Source organism: Mobula hypostoma, chromosome 7 (genome assembly GCF_963921235.1).
Source record: "Mobula hypostoma chromosome 7, sMobHyp1.1, whole genome shotgun sequence".
In the NCBI taxonomy this organism is placed as follows: domain Eukaryota; kingdom Metazoa; phylum Chordata; class Chondrichthyes; order Myliobatiformes; family Myliobatidae; genus Mobula; species Mobula hypostoma.
In genome coordinates, this window is record NC_086103.1 from 130,944,184 (window position 1) to 130,965,371 (window position 21,188).

At 41.5% G+C, this 21,188-nt stretch overlaps 1 protein-coding gene across 1 annotated transcript in view; it reads left to right on the forward strand.

Annotated features, from left to right (window-relative positions):
• The window catches only part of LOC134349535 (sodium/hydrogen exchanger 2-like), a 99,586-nt gene that overhangs the window by 21,951 nt on the left and 56,447 nt on the right, over positions 1–21,188 (forward strand). The window contains exon 3 of the mRNA XM_063054014.1: positions 906–1,156. Coding sequence (XP_062910084.1) covers positions 906–1,156 — 251 coding nt within the window. The remainder of the gene's footprint in view (positions 1–905; positions 1,157–21,188) is intronic.

Sequence of the window (21,188 nt, forward strand, 5' to 3'; positions counted from 1 at the left end):
TCAAGAGAAATAACACATTCAGGAGTCCCAATTGAGGGTGAATATAAGATATTAAATAAGCACCGTATATTAAAAAGGGAAGGCGATTTTTAATAAAACCAGTTTGATCTTCAGAAATAGTAGAAGATACAATGTTCTCTAATCTATGACATCTGAGTTAAATTCAATCTGCCATTTCCTTGCCTGCTTTTCTTGTCGATCTAGATCCTGTTGTAACCCTAAACAGCCTTCTTCATTGTCCAAATATACCACCAATTTAGGTGTCATCTGCAAACCTACCAATGATATCCCCTACACCAAACCGTTCTAGTTTTTTCCGATGGGGAATGGAAATGACAGGTACCTATAACAGAGGCTCTCAGAGGCTTTGGTGTTATACCGCAGATGCTCTTCAGCTCCTGTCAGTTGGGCATTGTCAATCCATTGAGCAACACACACAAAATGCTAGCGGAATTCAGCAGGCCAGGCAGCATCAATGGAAAAGAGCGCAGTCGATGTTTCAGGCTGAGACCATTCATCAGTTCTGTGTGTGTTGCTTGAATTATCACCACCTGCAGATTTTCTCTTGTTTTTAATCCACTGAGAAAGTGCTGGTGGAGGAGAACCACCATTTAGAATCTCCTTGAGCCCGTAAACATTGATTTTCTTTTGGCAGTGTTTCTGTTAGTTATTACTTTGGGCTCAAGCTGATTGAGGAAAGAGAGCAGCTTTGGTGATTTTTAGTGAAGCTACTTTGGTCCAACTTTGATTCCAGGTATAATTCTTTTCCATCATGTAATTCATTTCATTATGTAAAACAAAATTAAGTTTGTGGTATAAACATTATTTGTTCGATTGTACAGTGATGGAATTTCAGCCATCTAAACGTGATCTAATGGATAATTGTTTTATTTCGTTTCTTTCAGGCTTTGTACCACTCATTCAAGTTGCTCTGCCAGATGCGCACCATTGAAACTGTGGATATCTTTGCCGGCATTGCTCAGTTTTTTGTGGTGGGCGTTGGTGGTATTCTAGTTGGAATTATTTATGGATTTGTCGCAGCTTTCACCACTCGCTTTACAGAAAATGTTCGCATTATTGAGCCGCTGTTTGTCTTCTTGTACAGTTACCTCTGCTACCTGACGGCAGAAATGTTCCGCATGTCTGGCATCATGGCGTGAGTATCTGATAATCTGTCTTCTGTTATTCGAAGATTACTTTATCTTCAAAGTCAAGTAATTAAGGTTGAGAGTGGGCAGAAAAATAAATCACGTAAAATGTTATCTGGGTTGGAGGGCTTGAGTTTGAAGGAGAGATTAGATAGGCAGGAAGTATTTCTCCTGGAAGGAAGGAGGCTGTGGGGTGCACTTTAGTAATTTATAAAACTGTGAGAAGCATAGACAGTCAGCCCAAAACATTGACTGCTTATTCTTCTCCATAAACACTGCCTGACCTGCTGAGTTCCTCCAGCATTTTGTGTGTGTGTGGCATATCCTTTCCAAAGCAAGGGAAGTGTAAATCTTAGGTTCAACATGAAATGAAAACTTTTACAGTAAAAGGGATCTGAAGGTAATTTTTTCTATACAAAGGGTTGTAGGTATATAGAATGAGCTGGAAGAGGAAGGTACAACTGCCACATTTAAAAGGCATTTGTAAAGGCACAGAAAGTACATTAAAAAGAAAGGATCGGGGGATGTAGACTAATCAGGAACAATGGTATTAGCATAGATGAACATTTTGTTCATTGAGGACAAGGTGAGCCCAAGACACTGTTGCAGTCCTGTGTAAGTCTGAAGAATCTTTTCTGCATCTTATTTTATTCAATTGAGTCTGTTGTTTATACTTATTTATTGCAGCATCCTAAAGCTCTTTAGTATTTAAATTGCTTCACTTTCATTCCACTCTGCCTTATCTTAAATAGCAAAGCCATGCAATGAAACTTTGGTTTAGTTGTCCCCTTAACCATTAATGTTCTGTGCATTTTGAAGGCAATTAGGATTGTTAGTAAAAATATTTTTGACAAAGCATATTAAGAGAAAATATCACCTTTTACTATCACCTTTCACAATCGATCTCAAACTGCTATATAGACAGTTAATGAATGGTTGCTGGTGATGCAGAGGTCATGCAGTACAATTGTATACAGCAAGCTTCTTACAATTTTTTGAGGAAATTACCAGTAGGCTAGACAAGGGAGATGCAGTGGATGTTGTATATTTGGATTTTCAGAAGGCCTTTGACAAGGTGCCACACATGAGGCTACTTAACAAGATAAGAGCCCATGGAATTATGGGAAAGTTACATACGTGGATAGAGCATTGGCTGATTGGCAAGAAACAGAGAGTGGGAATAAAGGGATCCTATTCTGGTTGGCTGCCGGTTACCAGTGGTGTTCCACAGGGATCAGTGTTGGGGCCGCTTCTTTTTACATTGTACATCAATGATTTAGATTATGGAATAGATGGCTTTGTGGCTAAGTTTGCTGACGATACAAAGATAGGTGGAGGGGCCGGTAGTGCTGAGGAAACGGAGAGTCTGCAGAGAGACTTGGATAGATTGGAAGAATGGGCAGAGAAGTGGCAAATGAAGTACAATGTTGGAAAGTCTATGGTTATGCACTTTGGCAGAAAAAATAAATGGGCAGACTATTATTTAAATGGGGAAAGAATTCAAAGTTCTGAGATGCAATGGGACTTGGGAGTCCTCGTACAGGATACCCTTAAAGTTAACCTCCAGGCTGAGTCAGTAGTGAAGAAGGTGAATGCAATGTTGGCATTCATTTCTAGAGGAATAGAGTATCGGAGCAGGGATGTGATGTTGAGGCTCTATAAGGCGCTGGTGAGACCTCACTTGGAGTACTGTGGGCAGTTTTGGTCTCCTTATTTAAGAAAGGATGTGCTGACGTTGGAGAGGGTACAGAGAAGATTCACTAGAATGATTCTGGGAATGAGAGGGTTAACATATGAGGAACGTTTGTCCGCTCTTGGACTGTATTCCTTGGAGTTTAGAAGAATGAGGGGAGACCTCATAGAAACATTTCGAATGTTAAAAGGCTTGGACAGAGTGGATGTGGCAAAGTTGTTTCCCATGATGGGGGAGTCTAGTATGAGAGGGCATGACTTCAGGATTGAAGGGCGCCCTTTCAGAACAGAAATGCGAAGAAATTTTTTTAGTCAGAGGGTGGTGAATCTATGGAATTTGTTGCCACGGGCAGCAGTGGAGGCCAAGTCGTTGGGTGTATTTAAGGCAGAGATTGATAGGTATCTGAGTAGCCAGGGCATCAAAGGTTATGGTGAGAAGGCAGGGGAGTGGGACTAAATAGGAGAAAATGGATCAGCTCATGATAAAATGGCGGAGCAGACTCGATGGGCCGAATGGCTGACTTCTGCTCCTTTGTCTTATGGTCTTATGGTCTTCAAACAGTACGATAGTTCTTTTTCAGGGGTGATTGAACAGCTGATAGGTTAAGCTCTTTAATGGAAAGATATGGGTTTGTGTTATGTTTTTGGGCTAGAAATTAATTTCATGTTGTCCATAAACAGGGGTAGAAAATCTAGATGTTACGGCTGCACTGCTCCTGGTGGGTGGCATAACTGAACCTGCACTTCATCTGAACTTGAAAACTTTCTTTCATTTGTCTACAAATATACGAACAATTGTTCCACAAGGCCCAATTATATCTCTGTGAGAGCTCACGGTAATAAAATCCGTGTATTTTTTCCTTTTCTGCAAGCACTGTTTGGTGAATGCATTTTCAGAAACACAATCTGCCTCGGCAAGCAGTGAGAGTTTAAAACTGTTCACGGTGTAGTGTTACTTTTGGGGAGATGCTTTGTGTTTTGGGTTGTATGGGATCAAACAAGTAGGAGAAGGGAGTCTGGTGAAGATGCTGTTTTTCTGAAAAGGGACAATAGGCTTTAGCTGAATAATTTGCAATATTTAAAATCTGATCTTTTAAGAATAAATCGTGTGCAGTGTGTCTAGTTATCGTAATCCAGTAAAATGAATCTTTAGGACAAAGCAGTGACATTGCAGTCTTTTAGCTTTTAGTTATTCTGCATCTCAGTTGCACAGGCACGTATTTCTCATTTTCATGGGTTCATTGCAGCTGTGGCTTACTACTACTGCTTTAATAGATGGGGAAACACTTTGTTCAATTAGATGCAGTTGAAACAGGACTCCATCCATTACTTCATTCTCAAAATTAGCTTCACCATATTATCCAAGTCTATAAATTCTATGGCGTATGATTTCCAACTTTATTCAATATAAATGCTTGAGATTAAAAATAAAGCAGATGTAGGAGTAGGTTGTTGGCCCTTCAAGCCTGCCCTATCATTCACTGTAGCTGATTTTCTACTTCAGCACCATCTCTGCATTTCCTTGATTTCCTTGACATCAAGATTGGTTTTCGAGTAACAATACTTGAGCCTCAATAGAACTCTAGGGTAGAGAATTATGAAGACTCACCATCCTCTAAGTTGCTTCTTTTCCCTCTTCTGTCTCAAACTGTTTGCACCTTATTCAGAGACTGCCATCAATGACCATAGGCTCCTCAGCTGGAGGAAGCATTCACTCTGCATCCAAGTTTCAATGTGATCTCATCTTTTCCAATTTGGTTTTGAAATGCTCTAAGATATAGTCAATGAAAATTTAAAAAAAACATACAACTACTGGAAATCTGAACTAAAACTAGAAAATTGGAGAAAATTCAATGGATCAGGCATCTGTTCTCAGAAAGAGATTTACATTCTAAAACATCTGAGATAACCTCCTTCAAAGAACAGTGTTTCCCTCCCCCTACCATTTGTACTCTCCTCATCCACATCACCTCCATTTCTCAGACATCTGCTCTCACCCCATCTTTCTACCACCATGATAGGGAAAGAAGTCTCCTTTTCCTTACCTACCACCCCACAAGTCTCTGCATCCAGCATGTCATTCTCCATAGCATACACCTTCTTCTATGGAATCCAACCACTAAGCATATCCTTCCCTCCCTGCCACTCTCCACTTTCCAAAGGGATTATTCTCTGTGACTCCCTTGTCCATTCATCCATCCACACTGATTACCCTCCTGGCAATTTTGCCTGCACGGAATTCCCTTAAATCAACCCAAAGACCTGGCTTCCAGAGAAGCCTGTGGCAACAAATTCCACAGATTCACCTAAAGAAATTCCTCCTCATCTCCATTGCAAATGGATATCACTCTATTCTGAGGCTGTGCCCTCTGGTGCTAGACCGGCTCACTATAGGAAACATTCTTTCTACATTCATTTTATCTAGGCCTTTCAACGTTCATTAGGTTTCAATGAGAACCCCCCTCATTCTTATTTAAATTCCAGTGAGTATAGGCCCAGAGCAATCAAAAGCTCTTCTTTTGATAACCCTTTCATTTCCAGAATCATTCTTATGAACCTCCTCTAAACCCTCTCCAATGTCAGCACAGCCTTATTTAGATAAAGGGCCCGAAACTATTCAAAATACTCCAAGTGAGGCCTCACCAGTGCTTTATAAAGCCTCAGCTTTACATCCTGGCTTTTATATTCTAGTCCTCTCAAAATTGCATTTGCCTTCCTCACCACAGACTCAACCTGCAAATTAACCTTCGGGGAATCTTGCACAAGGATTCCCAAGTCTCCCTGCACCTTGGAGTTTTGATTTTACTTCCTGTTTTGAAAATAGTCTACACTTTTATTTGTCAGGCAAGATTTCCCCTTGGGGAAACCATGCTAAATTTGGCTTCCAAGTAGCCTTAGACCTCATCCTTAACCATTGACTCCAACATCTTTCCAACCACTGAGGTCAGGTTAACTAGCCTATAATTTCCCTTCTTATGCTTTCCTCCCTTCCTGAAGTGTGGAGAGACAGTTGCATTCTTCCAGTCATCTGGAACTATGCTAGAATCTAGTGATTCTTGAAAAATCATTGCTAATGCCTCCACAATCTCAACTACCTCTTTTAGAGCCTTGGGGTGTTGTCTGTCTGGTCCAGTTGACTTATCTACCTTCAGAATTTTCAGTTTCAAAAGCACCTTCTCTCTATTTATAGCAACTACACTGACTTCTGCCCGACACTCGAACTTTCAGCTTACTGCTAGTGTCTTCCACCATGAAGACCGATGAAAAGTGCTTATTCAGTTCATTCACCATTTCCTTGTCCTCCGTTACTACCTCACTAGCATCATTTCCCAGTGGTTCAATATCTACTGTTGTCACTTTTTTATTTTTTATAAATGTGAAAATTCTTTTGGTATTCTTTTTGATATTATTGGCTAGCTACCTTCATATTTCCTCTTTCCCTCCTTATGGCTTTTTCGGTTGCCTCCTCATGGAGCTTCCCAACCCTCTAACTTCCCACTAATGTTTGCTCTATTATTTCCCCTTTCTTTGCTTTCAAATCTGGTTCATTACAGAACACCCAATCCTGTATAGCCCTTCCCCCAGTGGGCTCGATCTCAAGCTGCTTTAAGTTCTTCCAGGTGAGGCAACACTTTATCTGTAAGTTTATCCAATGTTCCCGGTATGGCCGCCCCTACATTAGTGAGGCCCAACGTTGATTGAGGGACTGCTTCGTTGAGCACCTTCCCTCTATCTGCTACAACAGGAGGGATTTCCCGGTAGCCAACTATTTTAATTGTATTTTCCGTTCCCACTCTGACATGTTGGTCCATGGCCTCCTCTTCTGACATGATGAGACCACTCTCAGTTTGGGGATGCAACACCTCATATTCTGCCCTGGTAGCCTCCAAATGGATGGCATGAACATCTATTGCTTTAACTGACGGTAATTTCTCCCCCTTCCATTTCTGTCATTTTTTAATTGCACCTCCTGAATCCCCTTTTATCCCTTCTTCTCTCATCATCTGCCTTTCACCACCCTTCGGTATCCCTCCTCCCTCCCTTTATCCTATCAGATCCTTTATCCATTAACCTTTTCCATTTAAGTTTCTCACCATTCCCCTTCCTCCAGCACCTAAAACCTGCCAGCTTGTACTCCTTTCCTTCCTCCCTCCTTTTTATTCTGCTCCACCCCCTTTATTTCCAGTCCTGATGGAGGGTCTTGGCCTGAAATTCAACTATTTATGAGGGAGGGATTTCAGCCCACCAACCAGAGATCCTTCTGGCCAAGTAGGATGCATTGGCATACTCCAGCAACCTAAGGATGTGAAGGCTGGTAGGTTAATTAACTATAACTACCTTTGGTGTGTGGGTGAGTGGCGAAAACTGGCTGGTGCTGATGAGAATGTGGAAAGAATTAAGTGGGATTATTGTAAACGGGTAATTGATCAGTAGGGATAATTATTTGGAGAGTGAATAGCGTTGGATAGTTTAATTGTGGATTAACTAAATGGGAACCAGGCTTCAGGAAATAAAACCTGTACACAATTTAACTCCCGACTGATATTTTATGGCTAATGAAGCCATAAAATGGGCATAGGACATTCTCTGTCCTATTGAAAACACAACACATGGATGTTCCTGCTATTAGAACATTGTTAAAGGTGTATCTCTGCCATTTAATGCACAGTTACAGTTCAGGACAGGTTTGGTTTGTCTTCTGGTTAGTTGTATATTCATGGAGCCATCCTTCTACTGTGTAATGAAAAGGATGTATTTAGGCTGACTACAGTTTATACGTTTGTACTTATGAATCTTTTGGAACAGACACCAAAGGGGTTCTGCTAGTTGGGATTTCCTACCATTGTGGATATGTAATTCTGTAAATCTACCTGACTATATTTAAAATGTTAATTGTAAATTGGGGGATCACTTCATTGAGCATCTCCGTTCTAATATGTTCTCCTCTTATGCCAGGATGAGGCCACGCTCAAGATGGAGGAACAACACCTTATAATCCATCTGGGTAGCTTCTGGCAAAAAAAAAAATCCCTACCCCTCTCCTCTTCTATTCCCCACTCTGGTCCCTTACCTCTTCTCACCAGCCTATCACCTCCCCCTGGGTCCCTCCTTCCCTTTCTCCTATGGTACTCTCTCCTCTCCTATCAGATTCCTTCCTCTCCAGCCTTTAATCTTCCTCCCAACTTTGCTTCACCTTCTAGCTATCCTCCTTCCACTTCCCCCACCTTTTTATTCTGACATCTTCCCCCTTCCTTTCCAGTCCTGAAGGATCTCAGCTCGAAATGTCGGTTGTTTGTTCATTTCCATAGATTCTGCCTGGCCTGCTGTTCCTCCAGCATTTTGTGTGTGTTGCTTTGAATTTCCAGCATCTGCAGAATTTCTCGTTCAGAATGTTAAAGTTAAATAAATGATCATAGCAATTGAAACTGTAGTTAATAATTTACTGTAATCTTTGTGTTGAAGAGGTATCAAGCAGTGTGTCAGGAGATAAGACTCTCTCTTTTGGAAGTTCGCTATGGCACTGATTGAGACAACTCCTAAAGAATGTAATAGTGGGCATCAACTTGGAAGCTAAGGCCTGCTTCAGCAGCCGGGGAATGTGTGTGGGCATTAGCAAAATGCACAATAGCTCTGTGAATGCTAATTTGACACAACTGTAAATGTTTTAGCAGTTTCTGTATTGAAGTGCTTTATCATGCAGCACAGCATAGCAATTTGCAGAATGCAGAATGGACATTATTGGTCTCTGGCCCTCTCCTGTTTTGTTTCAATTCTGGCAGAGGTCTGAGAAACATTATCCCTCCAACTGTTGTGACTAAAACAGGTTACTTTTCTATAGACCGGTTCTATAGACTGTTCTATAGACAGGTATATGGAGGGGTTATATGTGAGGCAGGGTTTGAGGGTCAGCACAACATTGTGGGCCGAAGGGCCTGTAATGTGCTGTACAATTCTATATTCTATGTAATTTTCCACTTATCTCACTTGTGGTTTGTTTAACCTTGTGCTGGATTTGCCTTTTTAAAAATTGCTGAAGGCAAGTTAATCCATATTAAATAGGACCTAATTTGAGTTTATGATTCACCAGAGTTTTTCCTGCTGTGACAGCTGAGCATTTAAAAGGATTAGCGAATTACAAAATGTTTTCCACTACGTTTGGTGCAATTGAATATGCAGAGCTCTTTTTGTGATTTCCTACTTTGGCAAGGCACCTTCTTTAGACAAGTCTTCTGTATCTGCTGCCTATAGACTAGCCATATACTAAGCACATGAACATATGCCCAATATGATTGTGATCCAGGGAGTAAGCAGCCTAGAAGCCAGGGTGGTTGAACTTGCTGAGGTGGCAACTTCTAACTATGTAGGGTTTTCTTATGTAAAACGGAAGCAAGCAAAGAATTGCTTTGAAGTTGGTCATGAATGGGATGCTTAATTACTTATTTCAAATTATCATATTTATAAACCAGAAGCTGAATAATGTAATAGTTTCTAAGGATGATATGGGTATTTGGACTTCTGGTGAATAGGAATTTGAGGTTCAGGCCAGGAGTCTATCAGTTGTGTTCTTTGATGGCAGAGTAGCATTGAAGGGTAGCATAGGTCTGCCCCTAATTCTGCTTTTCTGTTCTTGTGTTTTTATTATAATTCAATTGTTTGAGGTGAATGTCCACTTTTTGAATTTGCTTTGCTTTCCCTGATACTTATCACATGGACCTTTGAAGTGCATCTGGGAGTGTGTCTAATCTTGGTCCAAATGCTCGGTCTGATCAGTCACTGCAATGCTGCCTTGTGCCATAAAATTTTCTTGTAATGAGTTGGAAGACACAATTAAAACAACCAGAGAGCTTGAAGAATTGATGATTGATGGTTGGAACCTATCTTGTGCAATTCTTTATCTGTACTCATGTTTAATATTGGAGCAGTGTTTTGACTCTGACAGTATTTGATCTAAGATTTGTCTCTACATCTAGGTTATCAGCTGGGGCAGTCTTGTATGTAGCTGATTGTATTATGCTAACTGTTTCATGTCACATGATCTGAATTCTATTAAAACTAAAACAAATGGAATATGGAATCTGGTTTAAGATGGCGCTAGTGAAGCACGGTGGTGACTTACTGACAGCGAATGAAGCTATTAACTACTTATTAATCGCACTTTCTCTGGTAAACGATCACTGCAATCAGTAGCCTGTAACTTCCCTTGTTGGGTTGGGCTTTTGAACCACCTGTATAACCTGGCATTTTTGCAGTGTGAACCGAAGTCTCAACAGAGCAGGATGGTTGCAATGTGGCGGATACAGGCCGAATCGAGGCGATGGAGCCCAGGCCCAAGAACGAGGAATGAGCCAGTCCTTTGCTGGAGTGGACTTAGAGGCAATTCAAAACAGCAGACCTGAGGCAAGACAGAGCCAATGCAGTGGGGCCTGTGCCCGAGAGTGAAGAATTAATTGAATTTTTTTGAATTGAATTGAATTGAATGAATTGAATGATCTTTAATGTCATTATACATAGGCACAATGAAACTCTGTTTGGCTTCCTCTCAGGCAATTAAATAAAGCAGTAGATAAAAACAAGACAGTAATAGAAAAACAGTATTAAATAGATAAGCAACAGAAAATAAGTTGCAGCAGCACCCGAATATCACAGTAATGCACAAAGTGCCGTTAGTGCAAGTATTTGAGTCCCTGTGTGTGTGCTCACAGTTTCAGTCATTGTTCTGTGGGAGTGGTGTGAGGGAGGCCACAGCTCTGGGATAGAAGCTGTTCCTCAGTCTACTTGTTCTGGCTTTTAGTGTCCTGAACCATTTGCTGGACGGCAGCGGGTCAAACAGGGAGTGGCCAGGGTGTGTGGTGTCTCTGGTTATGCTGATTGCTTTCCTCCTGAGTCTGCTGGGATAGATGGTGTCCAGTCCTGGGAGCTCCATCCTGACATTTCGCTGGGCCGCCTCCACCACGCGATGCAGGTCTTGTTGCTCAGCGGCTGTGCAGCTGGCATACCACACTGTGGCGCTGTTGGTCAGGGTGGTTTCAATTGTGCTTCTGTAGAAGTTAAGCAACAGCTTTTGTGGAAGTTTGGTCTGCTTCAGCTTTTTGAGGAAGAAAAGTCTTTATTGTGCCTTTTTTACATGCAGCGAAGTGTTGGTGGTGCGTGTCAGCTGTTTTGACAACATAACTCCAAGGAACTTTAAGTTTTCCACACTTTCCACTACCTCTCTATGTATATGGAGGGGGGGGGGTGTACTCTGTCCTTTGATCTCCTGAAGTCAGTGATCATCCCTTTTGCTTGGCTGATTTAAGCACTGCGTCAGATTGTAAAGATTGAGTAGGGGCTGGATTAAGTCGCGATGCCCAGGTCCAAGAGCAGGGTCGATCCAAGGTTTGGCAGATTTAAGCACCGGGCCATATTGAAAATGTCAGGGTGTTGGGATCGGAGGGAGGGGATAGGCTGGTGCTCAGTTGGCTGCTCACGAGCTTTACTCATTTCTGCGCTGAACTGAGGCTGAGGCTGAGGCCTGCAACTAACAGGCTCCTGAATCAGCTGATGACTTGCTTCATGGCTTCAGTTCTGAATGTTATTTGCATACGTTTGTGTTTGCACAATTTGTTATTTTTCTGCACATTGGGACTGTGATGGTCTTTTTTTATGGGGTCTTTTGGGTTTCTTTGTTTTGTAGCTGTCTGTATGGAAACAAATATATGCATTGATAATAAATGTACTTTGAAATTGGAACTTAATGGATGCTTTGCAAAGTGGCCAGTCTCCTTTCTGGGTTCTTCAATGTGCATGCAATGTAACGTATAAAGTGTAGTGACATACAATGGCATTAATTTAGGTGCCATTTCTAGTCTTGTTATTTGCTTTGGGATGCCCTATCATACATGCAGGTCACTCTTGAAGGCAAAGACTCCTGATGTATCTGTGAGACTTGCTTTTGCATGTCTTAAAGTTGTCCTTACCAGGCAGGTTCCAGGCCAGCACTGGGAATCTTTTTCTGCTAGGCCTCTAAGAAATTGGAATTCAATGATATTTATTTCCTTACTCTGATATTTTTCCATGTGATTAACCCAAGCACTACAACAAGCAGGGTCTTTGCTGACTACCACACCTCTAACTGTGCCTCTTTATTGGTGCTTTAAATATCTCATACCTTGTTTCAACATTCTTCCCTTTCCAAGTTAAGTTGGTACATTTCCCCCAAGGTTTCAGTTTTACCCCTTGTTCCTCTGGCCAACGAATCCAGCCTTCATTGCCTGAAGCTTCTGTAAATTTTAGGCCAGTGGTCTTGGATGACTGCTGATATCCAGTACTCCTGCTTTCTCAGCCTTACTACCTTGAAATTCATTCAACATCTTGACTGCTTGCATACCCCAACTCGAATTTAACCATGACTTTGGTCAATTGTCGCTGCTTCCAATTTAAAATAAACTTTTCTCATTGTGCCTCATCCCAAAACGCTACAGTCTCAGTTTCCTTTCCCAGTCACTGTCCTGGGCACTGAGCTGAACTTTCATTCCCAGGTTTTTTCCATTACTAAAACCAATCCTTCCCATTGTCAAAACTGCTTTCACAACTATATTTTATTTCTGAAAGCTCATGTAAATTCCAATATTTACTTAATTCATTCTGTGCTTTGGCCTACCTCCCACGGAATCTAATTCACTACTTGCATATGCTCTTCCAAATTAATTCCTGCAGCAAGATTGAAATCAATTGGGATAAGCAGATATTCAGTGCCATCCTCCTGCACTTGACCGGTCTTCTGCTCCTCCTCCTCCTCCTTCTTTTCTCCCTCTGTCCCTCTGTCCCTCTCGCTGAAGGAAGGTGCAGGAGTATTGGGTCCTTGGCATGGTTTAATCAGCACAGTTTGTGGATTGGACTTGTTTTTAGAGGAACCTGTTGTTCACGTTGTATCTATTTCTGGTTTCTAGTTACACCTTTTTTATTGCTATTTTGCACAATTTTGATCAGGGCAGATGGGTTCTGCAGCCTGCAGTTAATGAATAACACAGCGCCACATTGAAGAGAACTGAACTAACTGAACATTCCTCGAGGCTGGGTGGCACTCCAACCAAAAGTCATGGGTTAAGGGTGAAAGGTGAACCATTTAAGGGGAACATGAAGAGAAACTTCTTCACTCAGAGGATGGTGAGAATGTGGAACGAGATGCCAGCGCCAGTGGTACATGCGAGCTCTGTTTCAACATTTGAGAAGTTTGGATAGGTACATGGATGGGAGGAGTATGGAGGGGTATAGTCCAGGTGCAGGCAGTTTATATGGTTCAGCATGTAGTAAATGGGAAAAAGGGCCTGTTTCTGTGCTGTACTTTTCTATGACTCTATCTTCCAGAACTATCTGTTTCTCTGACTTTGACCTATGAGGTACTTTCTCTTGATGTTTTCCCTGCGTTTTGATTGGAGCCTGGGCTTTTATCTTGGTCTCCCACACTTCATCTTATATCTTGCATTATCTAACATACTTTCAAAACTATTTCTAGGTAACACTGAGTTCAGTGTTTTGGATTGTTGCCCATCTGTGAATCACCTTTAGGACTTTCCAGTATGTTAAAATTACCATGATTCATAAACACTCCTGATTAATGTATTACCTGCCAGAGACTTGATGGGGGGCGGGGCGGGGGGGAGGGATGAAAGTCATGTATTCAGATTAAATGCTTGTCAAAGAAATTTTGTTGTGAGTATTTTTTTCCTTGTGGAAATCGGGCTTAAAATGGCAAAGGAGTAATGTGACTAAGTAATAAAATTGAAATGGGTGAAAGCTAGTTTATTTTTGCTTTAAAATTTCTTATATATGTTCAGTTTTATAATTCCTACCTTGTAAACTATTGTTGCCAGTTCAGTGACTTGAAATATAAATCAGATTGTTTGAAACTTTTTGTTGCTGAGAGGCCTGTTGTAGTTTTAAAAGATAAAAGGTTTCTTTGTGAAATAAGCTTCTATTGTGAAGGAACTGAGAGTCTGGAGCCTCTCTATTAACTTCTCAGAAGTTCAATTCGCTTAAGAGTAGTTTCTGTTTATTTCTGTTGAAGTAAGACCGCACAGCTTCATCTTTCCCCAATATTTAACCACTTCCTTCTCCCTCTGGCAGATATATATTTTTAAAATAAAGGGAAGTTCACTGGTTAGATATGGGTGCATTCCTGAATTTTTTTTTGTTAAAGAGGAAACTATAACCTGCAAAACACACAAGAATTGGATCCTATATTTTGACAGCATTACACTAATAAAGTAGCTTAAGAACTGTAACTTGTGTGACAAGGAATTTAATAGTGAGGATGAAGTGCTGCCTGATGTATAGTCATTAAATGATGTAGCACAGAAATGGGCCCTTTGGCCTGGCCAGTCTGTATTGATAACCATTTACAGTACACCAATGTGACAGGACACCTGTTTTTAAACTTTCTCCCCACACTCTCATCATCTTGCCCGCCCCACCCCTTCATATTCTACTATTTGCCTACATGCCAGCAGCATTTATAGTTTATTCCAGGTAGACGTGTGGCAAAATGTTCACTTGTGGCTCTGAAGAATTTTGGAAACCTAGAAATTTTTGAATGTTGCATTTGAAATCTGTATTCTGGTTTCTTACTTCTTCCTTTCCAATCCTAATGAAGGGTCTCGGCCCGAAATGTTGACTCTTTATTCATTTTGAGTGTGTTTCTATTAACCTATTGCTAACCTATTGCTGTGCTGTGTGGCTTGCAGAGTAAAGACCACTTATTACATACTAGGTTTGTAAACAGTCAACTACTAGCCTATTGCCACAAAAATAGGAACAGCACTGACACACAAGCCTAGATATTTACAAAGTCAGATGCCTGTTGTTCAGAATTAAAGCCTAGTTCTTCTGGATTTCTTTGCAGCAAAGTCAGATCACTAAAATCCAGTTTCTGAACGAGATCAGTTTCAAGTGACATCAGAGTAAGATGATTCAGCCTGTCCTGTCCCATTGTGGATCTGAGCCTATGTAGTTGCCGTTATCAGGCCTGCCAAATATGTCACTGGAGCCTCAGATAGCCAGTCCCCTCTTGACCAAAAACTTCACAACCACCAACACTCTTCTCAATACGTCAGTCCAGTAGACACACTCTGACTCAAATTGTTTTTGCAGTTCTGTATCTATTCTTCCGCTGTCAGACGCTAGTGTAACGTAGGTCAGTATCATTTTGAGGAAGAACTTCTTCACACAGAGAGTGGTGAATCTGTGGAATTCTCTGCCACAGGAAACAGTTGAGGCCAGTTCATTGGCTATATTTAAGAGGGAGTTAGATATGGCCCTTGTGGCTAAAGGGATCAGGGGTATGGAGGGAAGGCTGGTACAGGGTTCTGAGTTGGATGATCAGCCATGATCGTACTGAATGGCGGTGCAGCCTCGAAGGGCCGAATGGCCTACTCCTGCACCTATTTTCTATGTTTCTATGTTTTCCTGCTGTGTTTGCTATTTTCATGCTCTCTTATGCGCTCAGCGGCATGTTTCCAGTCACTAAAGCCAGTTTCGAAGGTGGACTGACAGTTACCATCACTGAAGATGCAGCATGCAAAACAAAACACACAGCCGGTGGAAGGGGAATATAAGAGCCATTGCCTTGATATGTACTCACCATTTACGAGCTTGCATTTGAAGTGAAATTTGGAGAAAAAACGTCTCTGCTGTTTGTATACTCGTCCCAAAGCTTTGATATCTACATCCTTATTCTGGCAGGACTCCAGCCCTTTCTTAGCCCAGTATGCTCGGACTGAATCATCTACCGTTTCCTTTCCCCGGCGAGCAGGATCAGTGCTGTAACGTTGAAGAAGTCAGTACTGATCCTCAGTAGCGGTAACGTTAACATTAATGGCGGCCCGACTTGGTTGTTCGGAGGCCTCTGTGGTCGGGAATCCTAAAGTCATGCTCTCTGCCTCTTCAACATTAGCTGCTGACTGTGGCAAGGACGGTGGTCCTGTGCTGGTGCTAGCGCTAGCTGTTGAACAAGTCTCCATTTGTCCACCGGTCTCAGACTGTGACAAGAGCGATGGTACTGCAGCATCATCGAGAGCAGGTTTAAAAAATTCTGTCAATTTCAATGTCTTTTTTAATGCTTCTCTCTCACGGTCCTCTTTTTCTTATTTATTTTTTCTTTTCTCATATTTTATTTTGCAGCCGTGATGATAGCTACCTATTTTGGGCCCCTGGGCCGCAGCCCAGTCTAGCCCTGCCTAAAGTCCGGCCCTGACAACAATGGTCACTTTGCCAGCAGTACAGGTTCAATTTGTATGTATTAACTTGTGTTCCCAAAGATCTTTAGTCAACTTGTTGATTATGTATATCTATTTTTTCAATTTATATGGGGAGTGGTGGAGGTTGTATGTCAATTAGCTACTACCTTTTAAAGCTGATGGCTGTTGCCCATCACATGGTTATCTTTTGGGACATTGCTTACATAGAATGCAACTCAGTTGCTAGACCAATTGCTAGAAACAAAAGTTGTGTTCAAGTTTGTGAGTGAAAGCTTGAATGTAATACTCGTCTCTGGAGATTGGTTTGAAAGAACCCGTAATGCAAATAAAAGTGAAGACATGGGATATATATGTGTAAGTCTTCGACTGAATGCGGAGCTTAGGGGAAAAATATGGCAGAATAGATGATATGTCATTCTGGTACATTTGTTTGTATATGCTAATCAAGAATACACTGGAAGTCGCAGGAAATACAATAAAGCTCAAGAGATTGTTGGTATTGAGCTGAAGTGTTTGGACATAATCATCATGGTGAATATTATTGTTTAGACACCTAAACAATGGAAAGGATGAAGATCAATATGTGATGAATCTCGAGCAGAAAATGCCCTATTATTAGAGTCATAGAAAATCATAGTGTTGTAGAGCAGCAGTCCCCAAGCACCGGGCTGCAAAGCAAGTGCTACCGGGCCGTGAGGAAACGATATGAGTCAGCTGCACATTTCCTCATTGCCTGTCACGCACTGTTGAACTTGAACATAGGGTTGCCAACTGTCCCGTATTTGCCGGGACATCCCATATATTGGGCTAAATTGGCTTGTCCCATACGGGACCGCCCTTGTCCCGTATTTCCCCTGCTAAGGTAGAGTGTTCCTATGAAACCTTTCATGTTGAAATGGTGTAAAGCGAAGAAGCAATTACCATTAATTTATATGGGAAAAATTCTTGAGCATTCCCAGACCCAAAAAAATAACTTAGCAGATCATACCAAATAACAAATAAAACCAAAATTAACACTAACATATAGTAAAAGCAGGAATGATATGATAAATACACAGCCTATATGAAGTAGAAATAATGTATGTACAGTATAGTCAGGAAGATGAAGGCAAAACCGATTTGTGGGAAAAAAAATTGGCACGTACGCGCATGCACACACAGGTGCCCGCGCAAGGTTTCATGGTCATGGTAGTCTATCCTGGGGTAAAGTGTCCTGGGATTTGACTGCTACTTTTGTCCCTTATTTGGGAGTGAGAAAGTTGGCAACCCTAACTGTAAAAGACATGTTGAGGGTTGGGGACCCCTGTTGTAGAGGACTACATACAGAAACAGGCCGTCCTGCTATTTTGTCCATACTGAACTATTATTCTGCCTAGTCACATTGAGCTGAGTCTTGGACCATAGCCCTTTACACCCATCCCATCTGTGTACTTATCCAAACTTCTCTTGAATGCTGAAGTCAAAGCCACATCCATCAGTTTCACTAGTAGCTCATTCCACTGCTAGCAGAACCAGTAGAGTTAAGATCCAACATTTGCACAACACAGGCAGAATTTTTGGGATCACAGTTCAATAAACATCATATATTATGAAACTGTTGCCAAGTAAAAAGTGCACTTCTATCTTCACCAGCAGGAATACTTCAGAGAGAATTTTGGCAAGCAGAACCAAATGAAGAGGTAGTGATGGGGAATTGTATCATCCAAGGGACTTGGCGAGATAGTTCTTTGACAGAATATTAAGGGATTAATTAATGTGTGGGTGCAGTAACAAGAGTACAGACTAAACTCTTTACGGTGCAAGTGCTTGCTTTTGAGAAGGCTGCAAGGTTTATGCTTTGATACAAGGACACTATGAAATACCTTAAGCTGAAGAGGTACCAAGGGAACATGAAGATTGCTTGACTATAGACGGCCCTATAACTAAAGGTGAAGGAAATTGTGCAAATTTCCTTCTGTCTGTGTAAAGCAGCCTGCTGTGATAATTGTAATAATATTGGATAGCAGGCTGTGTTTTGCAGAAGCAAAGGGTTTGGATAATGCAGAATTGCATTCCACAGTTTGTTTGGTGGTAGGAAAATGTGAGACCGAATACTCCCACGAAGAATGATGATATTGATCGTAACAACACACATAAAAGTTGCTGGTGTATGCAGCAGGCCAGGCAGCATCTCTAGGAAGAGGATATTTATTTATGTATTTATTTATTTATTTATTTAGCGGTTATTTATTTATTTATATACACATTCTTTTTCTCTCTCTCCTTTTTCTCCGTCTGTCCCTCTCAATATACCCCTTGCCCATCCTCTGGGCTCCCCCCGCCTCCCCCTTTTCTTTCTCCCTAGGCCTCCTGTCCCATGATCCTCTCATATCCCTTTTGCCAATCACCTGTCCAGCTCTTGGCTCCATCCCTCCCCCTCCTGTCTTCTCCTATCATTCCAGATCTCCCCCTCCCCCTCCCACTTTCAAATCTCTTACAGCTCTTCTTTCAGTTAGTCCGGACGAAGGGTCTTGGTCCGAAACGTCGACTGTACCTCTTCCTAGAGATGCTGCCTGGCCTGCTGCGTTCACCAGCAACTTTGATGTGTGTTGCTTGAAATTCCAGCATCTGCAGATTTCCTCATGTTTATGATATTGATTGTGGTGACTTCACCCTTGCTATTAGAACAAGTGGTCAGAATATCAAGTGGGGATACTACAGCAGCTTTCTTTGTTTGATGTTTAGGTACCCACAGGTACAATTTGGAACAAATATAATGAAAGAAAAATAAAGTCTTAAATGTGTACTTTAGAATTTCTTAGGAGAAATAAGATGAAAATAGCCCAAGTTGATTCGGAAGGACAACCATTGATTGCTCTAGCACTCTACACCCAGAAACTAGATGGTGGTGGATTAGGGCACTTGGAATGACATGTTTTGTGCAAGTTCAGTGCTCGGTGGAGCAGGAAAGAAGCAGTGTTCCCTCCAGAATCAAGTGTTTGTGTTTTTTGACACTGTGAAGAGGAGGGAACAGTCCCATGAGGTTAGACGCCCAACCATGAGTCAGCAACAGGAAAGTGTGGCCATAGGATAGGTGAACAGCAGCACAGATACTGTGGGAAGTGCCCCAGAGGTGGGCAGATGCAGGGCAAGCATTGAGAAATCAGTTGCAAAATTTACAAGAAAAATGGTATGTGTGTTGTAATAGGCTTGGTTGATCAGACCCAACATCTTGAGTTCCAGGAGATGTAGTGATAAGCGTACAAGCAAAGTAACTTAAGCTTGATTTATTAACATAAAACAGAAAGCACAAATAAACCACACAAAATGTTGCTTAACAGTCACAAAGGTTTCAGGCCTCACAATTCTTAGTCACCACTTGATCGTAGATGTTGTCTGAGAAACTCTGAACCTGGACTTTCTTATGAAACTACCCTGGGTCACAGGCACCAGTCGCAATCTGGCCCTGCTTGATGTCCAAAGAAAATGCAAAGGCAGCCCAATATATTTACAAGCTTTGCAAGGCAGAGGCACACAGAAGTAGACAAACTCTTTGTTCTTGCATTGACTCAGCCTGGTTTCTTTCATTCAAACAACACATGTTCATTAACATAATGTTCAACATAGCTTCATAAATCTATTAGGTACTCCCCATAGAACACAAGCTTCCCTGGACTTATGAAATGGTATTAATGTCTATACACATAAACAGTTGGCTTGAGTGCAAACACTAAGAAAGAGTCCATCAATTGTAGCTCTCAAAGTGGCCAACAGACATTTAGTTGTTAACAGAGATCCTCATGTTGATGGTGCCTGAGACTAAGAAACAATCCAGCTGCTATCAGCAAACATTCTACTGACATTAACAGACCCACATTGTTTATCTTGTACATTCACGCTACGTGCTGCACGCAGAAAGAATTAAGTTGTTATTTTACCTTCCAGGCATTCATCTAATGTTTTACAAAATTTAATATAAAACCGTCAACTGCAAAAAGCTATGAAAACAGATGGTGATATAGTCCCAAGAGAAATTGGAAATGGACATTCTAGCACTTGTGAAGAATCTGGACCATGAGACAGCAGGCTGGTAATTCTGGACTGAGTTTGACTGAAAGTCAACGATCAACAGATAGCAGTTGAAAAGGCACTCCAGTTTAATGAGCATGAAATAATGGGATGGAGAGACAGTATAGTCAAAGCGACCAGACAGACCAGGGAATGGAATAGTAGTGCAGCTAGTGGAGCCATTTCCTCACGGTGCTAGAGACCCAGGGTCCATCCTGAACTGTATGTGTGGAGTTCGTACTCCCTGTCACTGCATGTCTCCACTGACGGCCCTAGACTTTTCTCACATACTGAAGACATGAATTGTTAGGTTAGGGGGGCACAGTAAATGGCCCCTAGTGTGTAGATGATTGGTGGATTCTGGGGGAATTTGAGGAGAATGTGGGCAGAACAAAAAATATATTTAATGTGAAGTTAGTGTAAAGTGGGTGGGCCCACTTTCTATGCTTTATCTTTCAACGTCTGTGACAGAGTGTGAAGACAGTCAGAAGGAGGAGAGGAATTGGTGTTTACAAATGTGAAGTAAGCAGTGTTCTGCTTGTAATTGGACAAATAGAAACACTCATCGTCAATGTCACAATGGTACTTTCTCTGAAAAGGCACCTTTGAATCAATTGTTGGGAGAGATGGGGTCACTGGCTCTCCACACTGGGTCAAAACTAATGCAGGCAAGGCCCATTAGCAGTATGAAAAGCATGGTCAATGGTAGGTCTGCCTTCTCAAATAATCCAAAGCTTAAAGTTCATGGAATCTCTCTTGAAATGTCCGGACTCAGTGTTGCAAATTATAATGTTCCCATTGAGGATTAATGTTGGTGAGGAGAATGTTGTAGCCACAGCACTGGGATGTAGCAAGGAATAAATCATTTCAACAAGTTGAAGGCTGATCACTGATATCTGTTCAACATGCTATTGTCCAAACACAGCATAACCAGCTTTGAGGTGTTTTGGCAAAGGTAGAGAGAGCTAAAGGAAAAAAAAAGTTAAAATAGGGCTTGAAAGCTAAGCCTTTAAAAAGGGAAGCAATGGAGAAGAGCAGCACAAGAATATGACAGGTTAAAAGCATC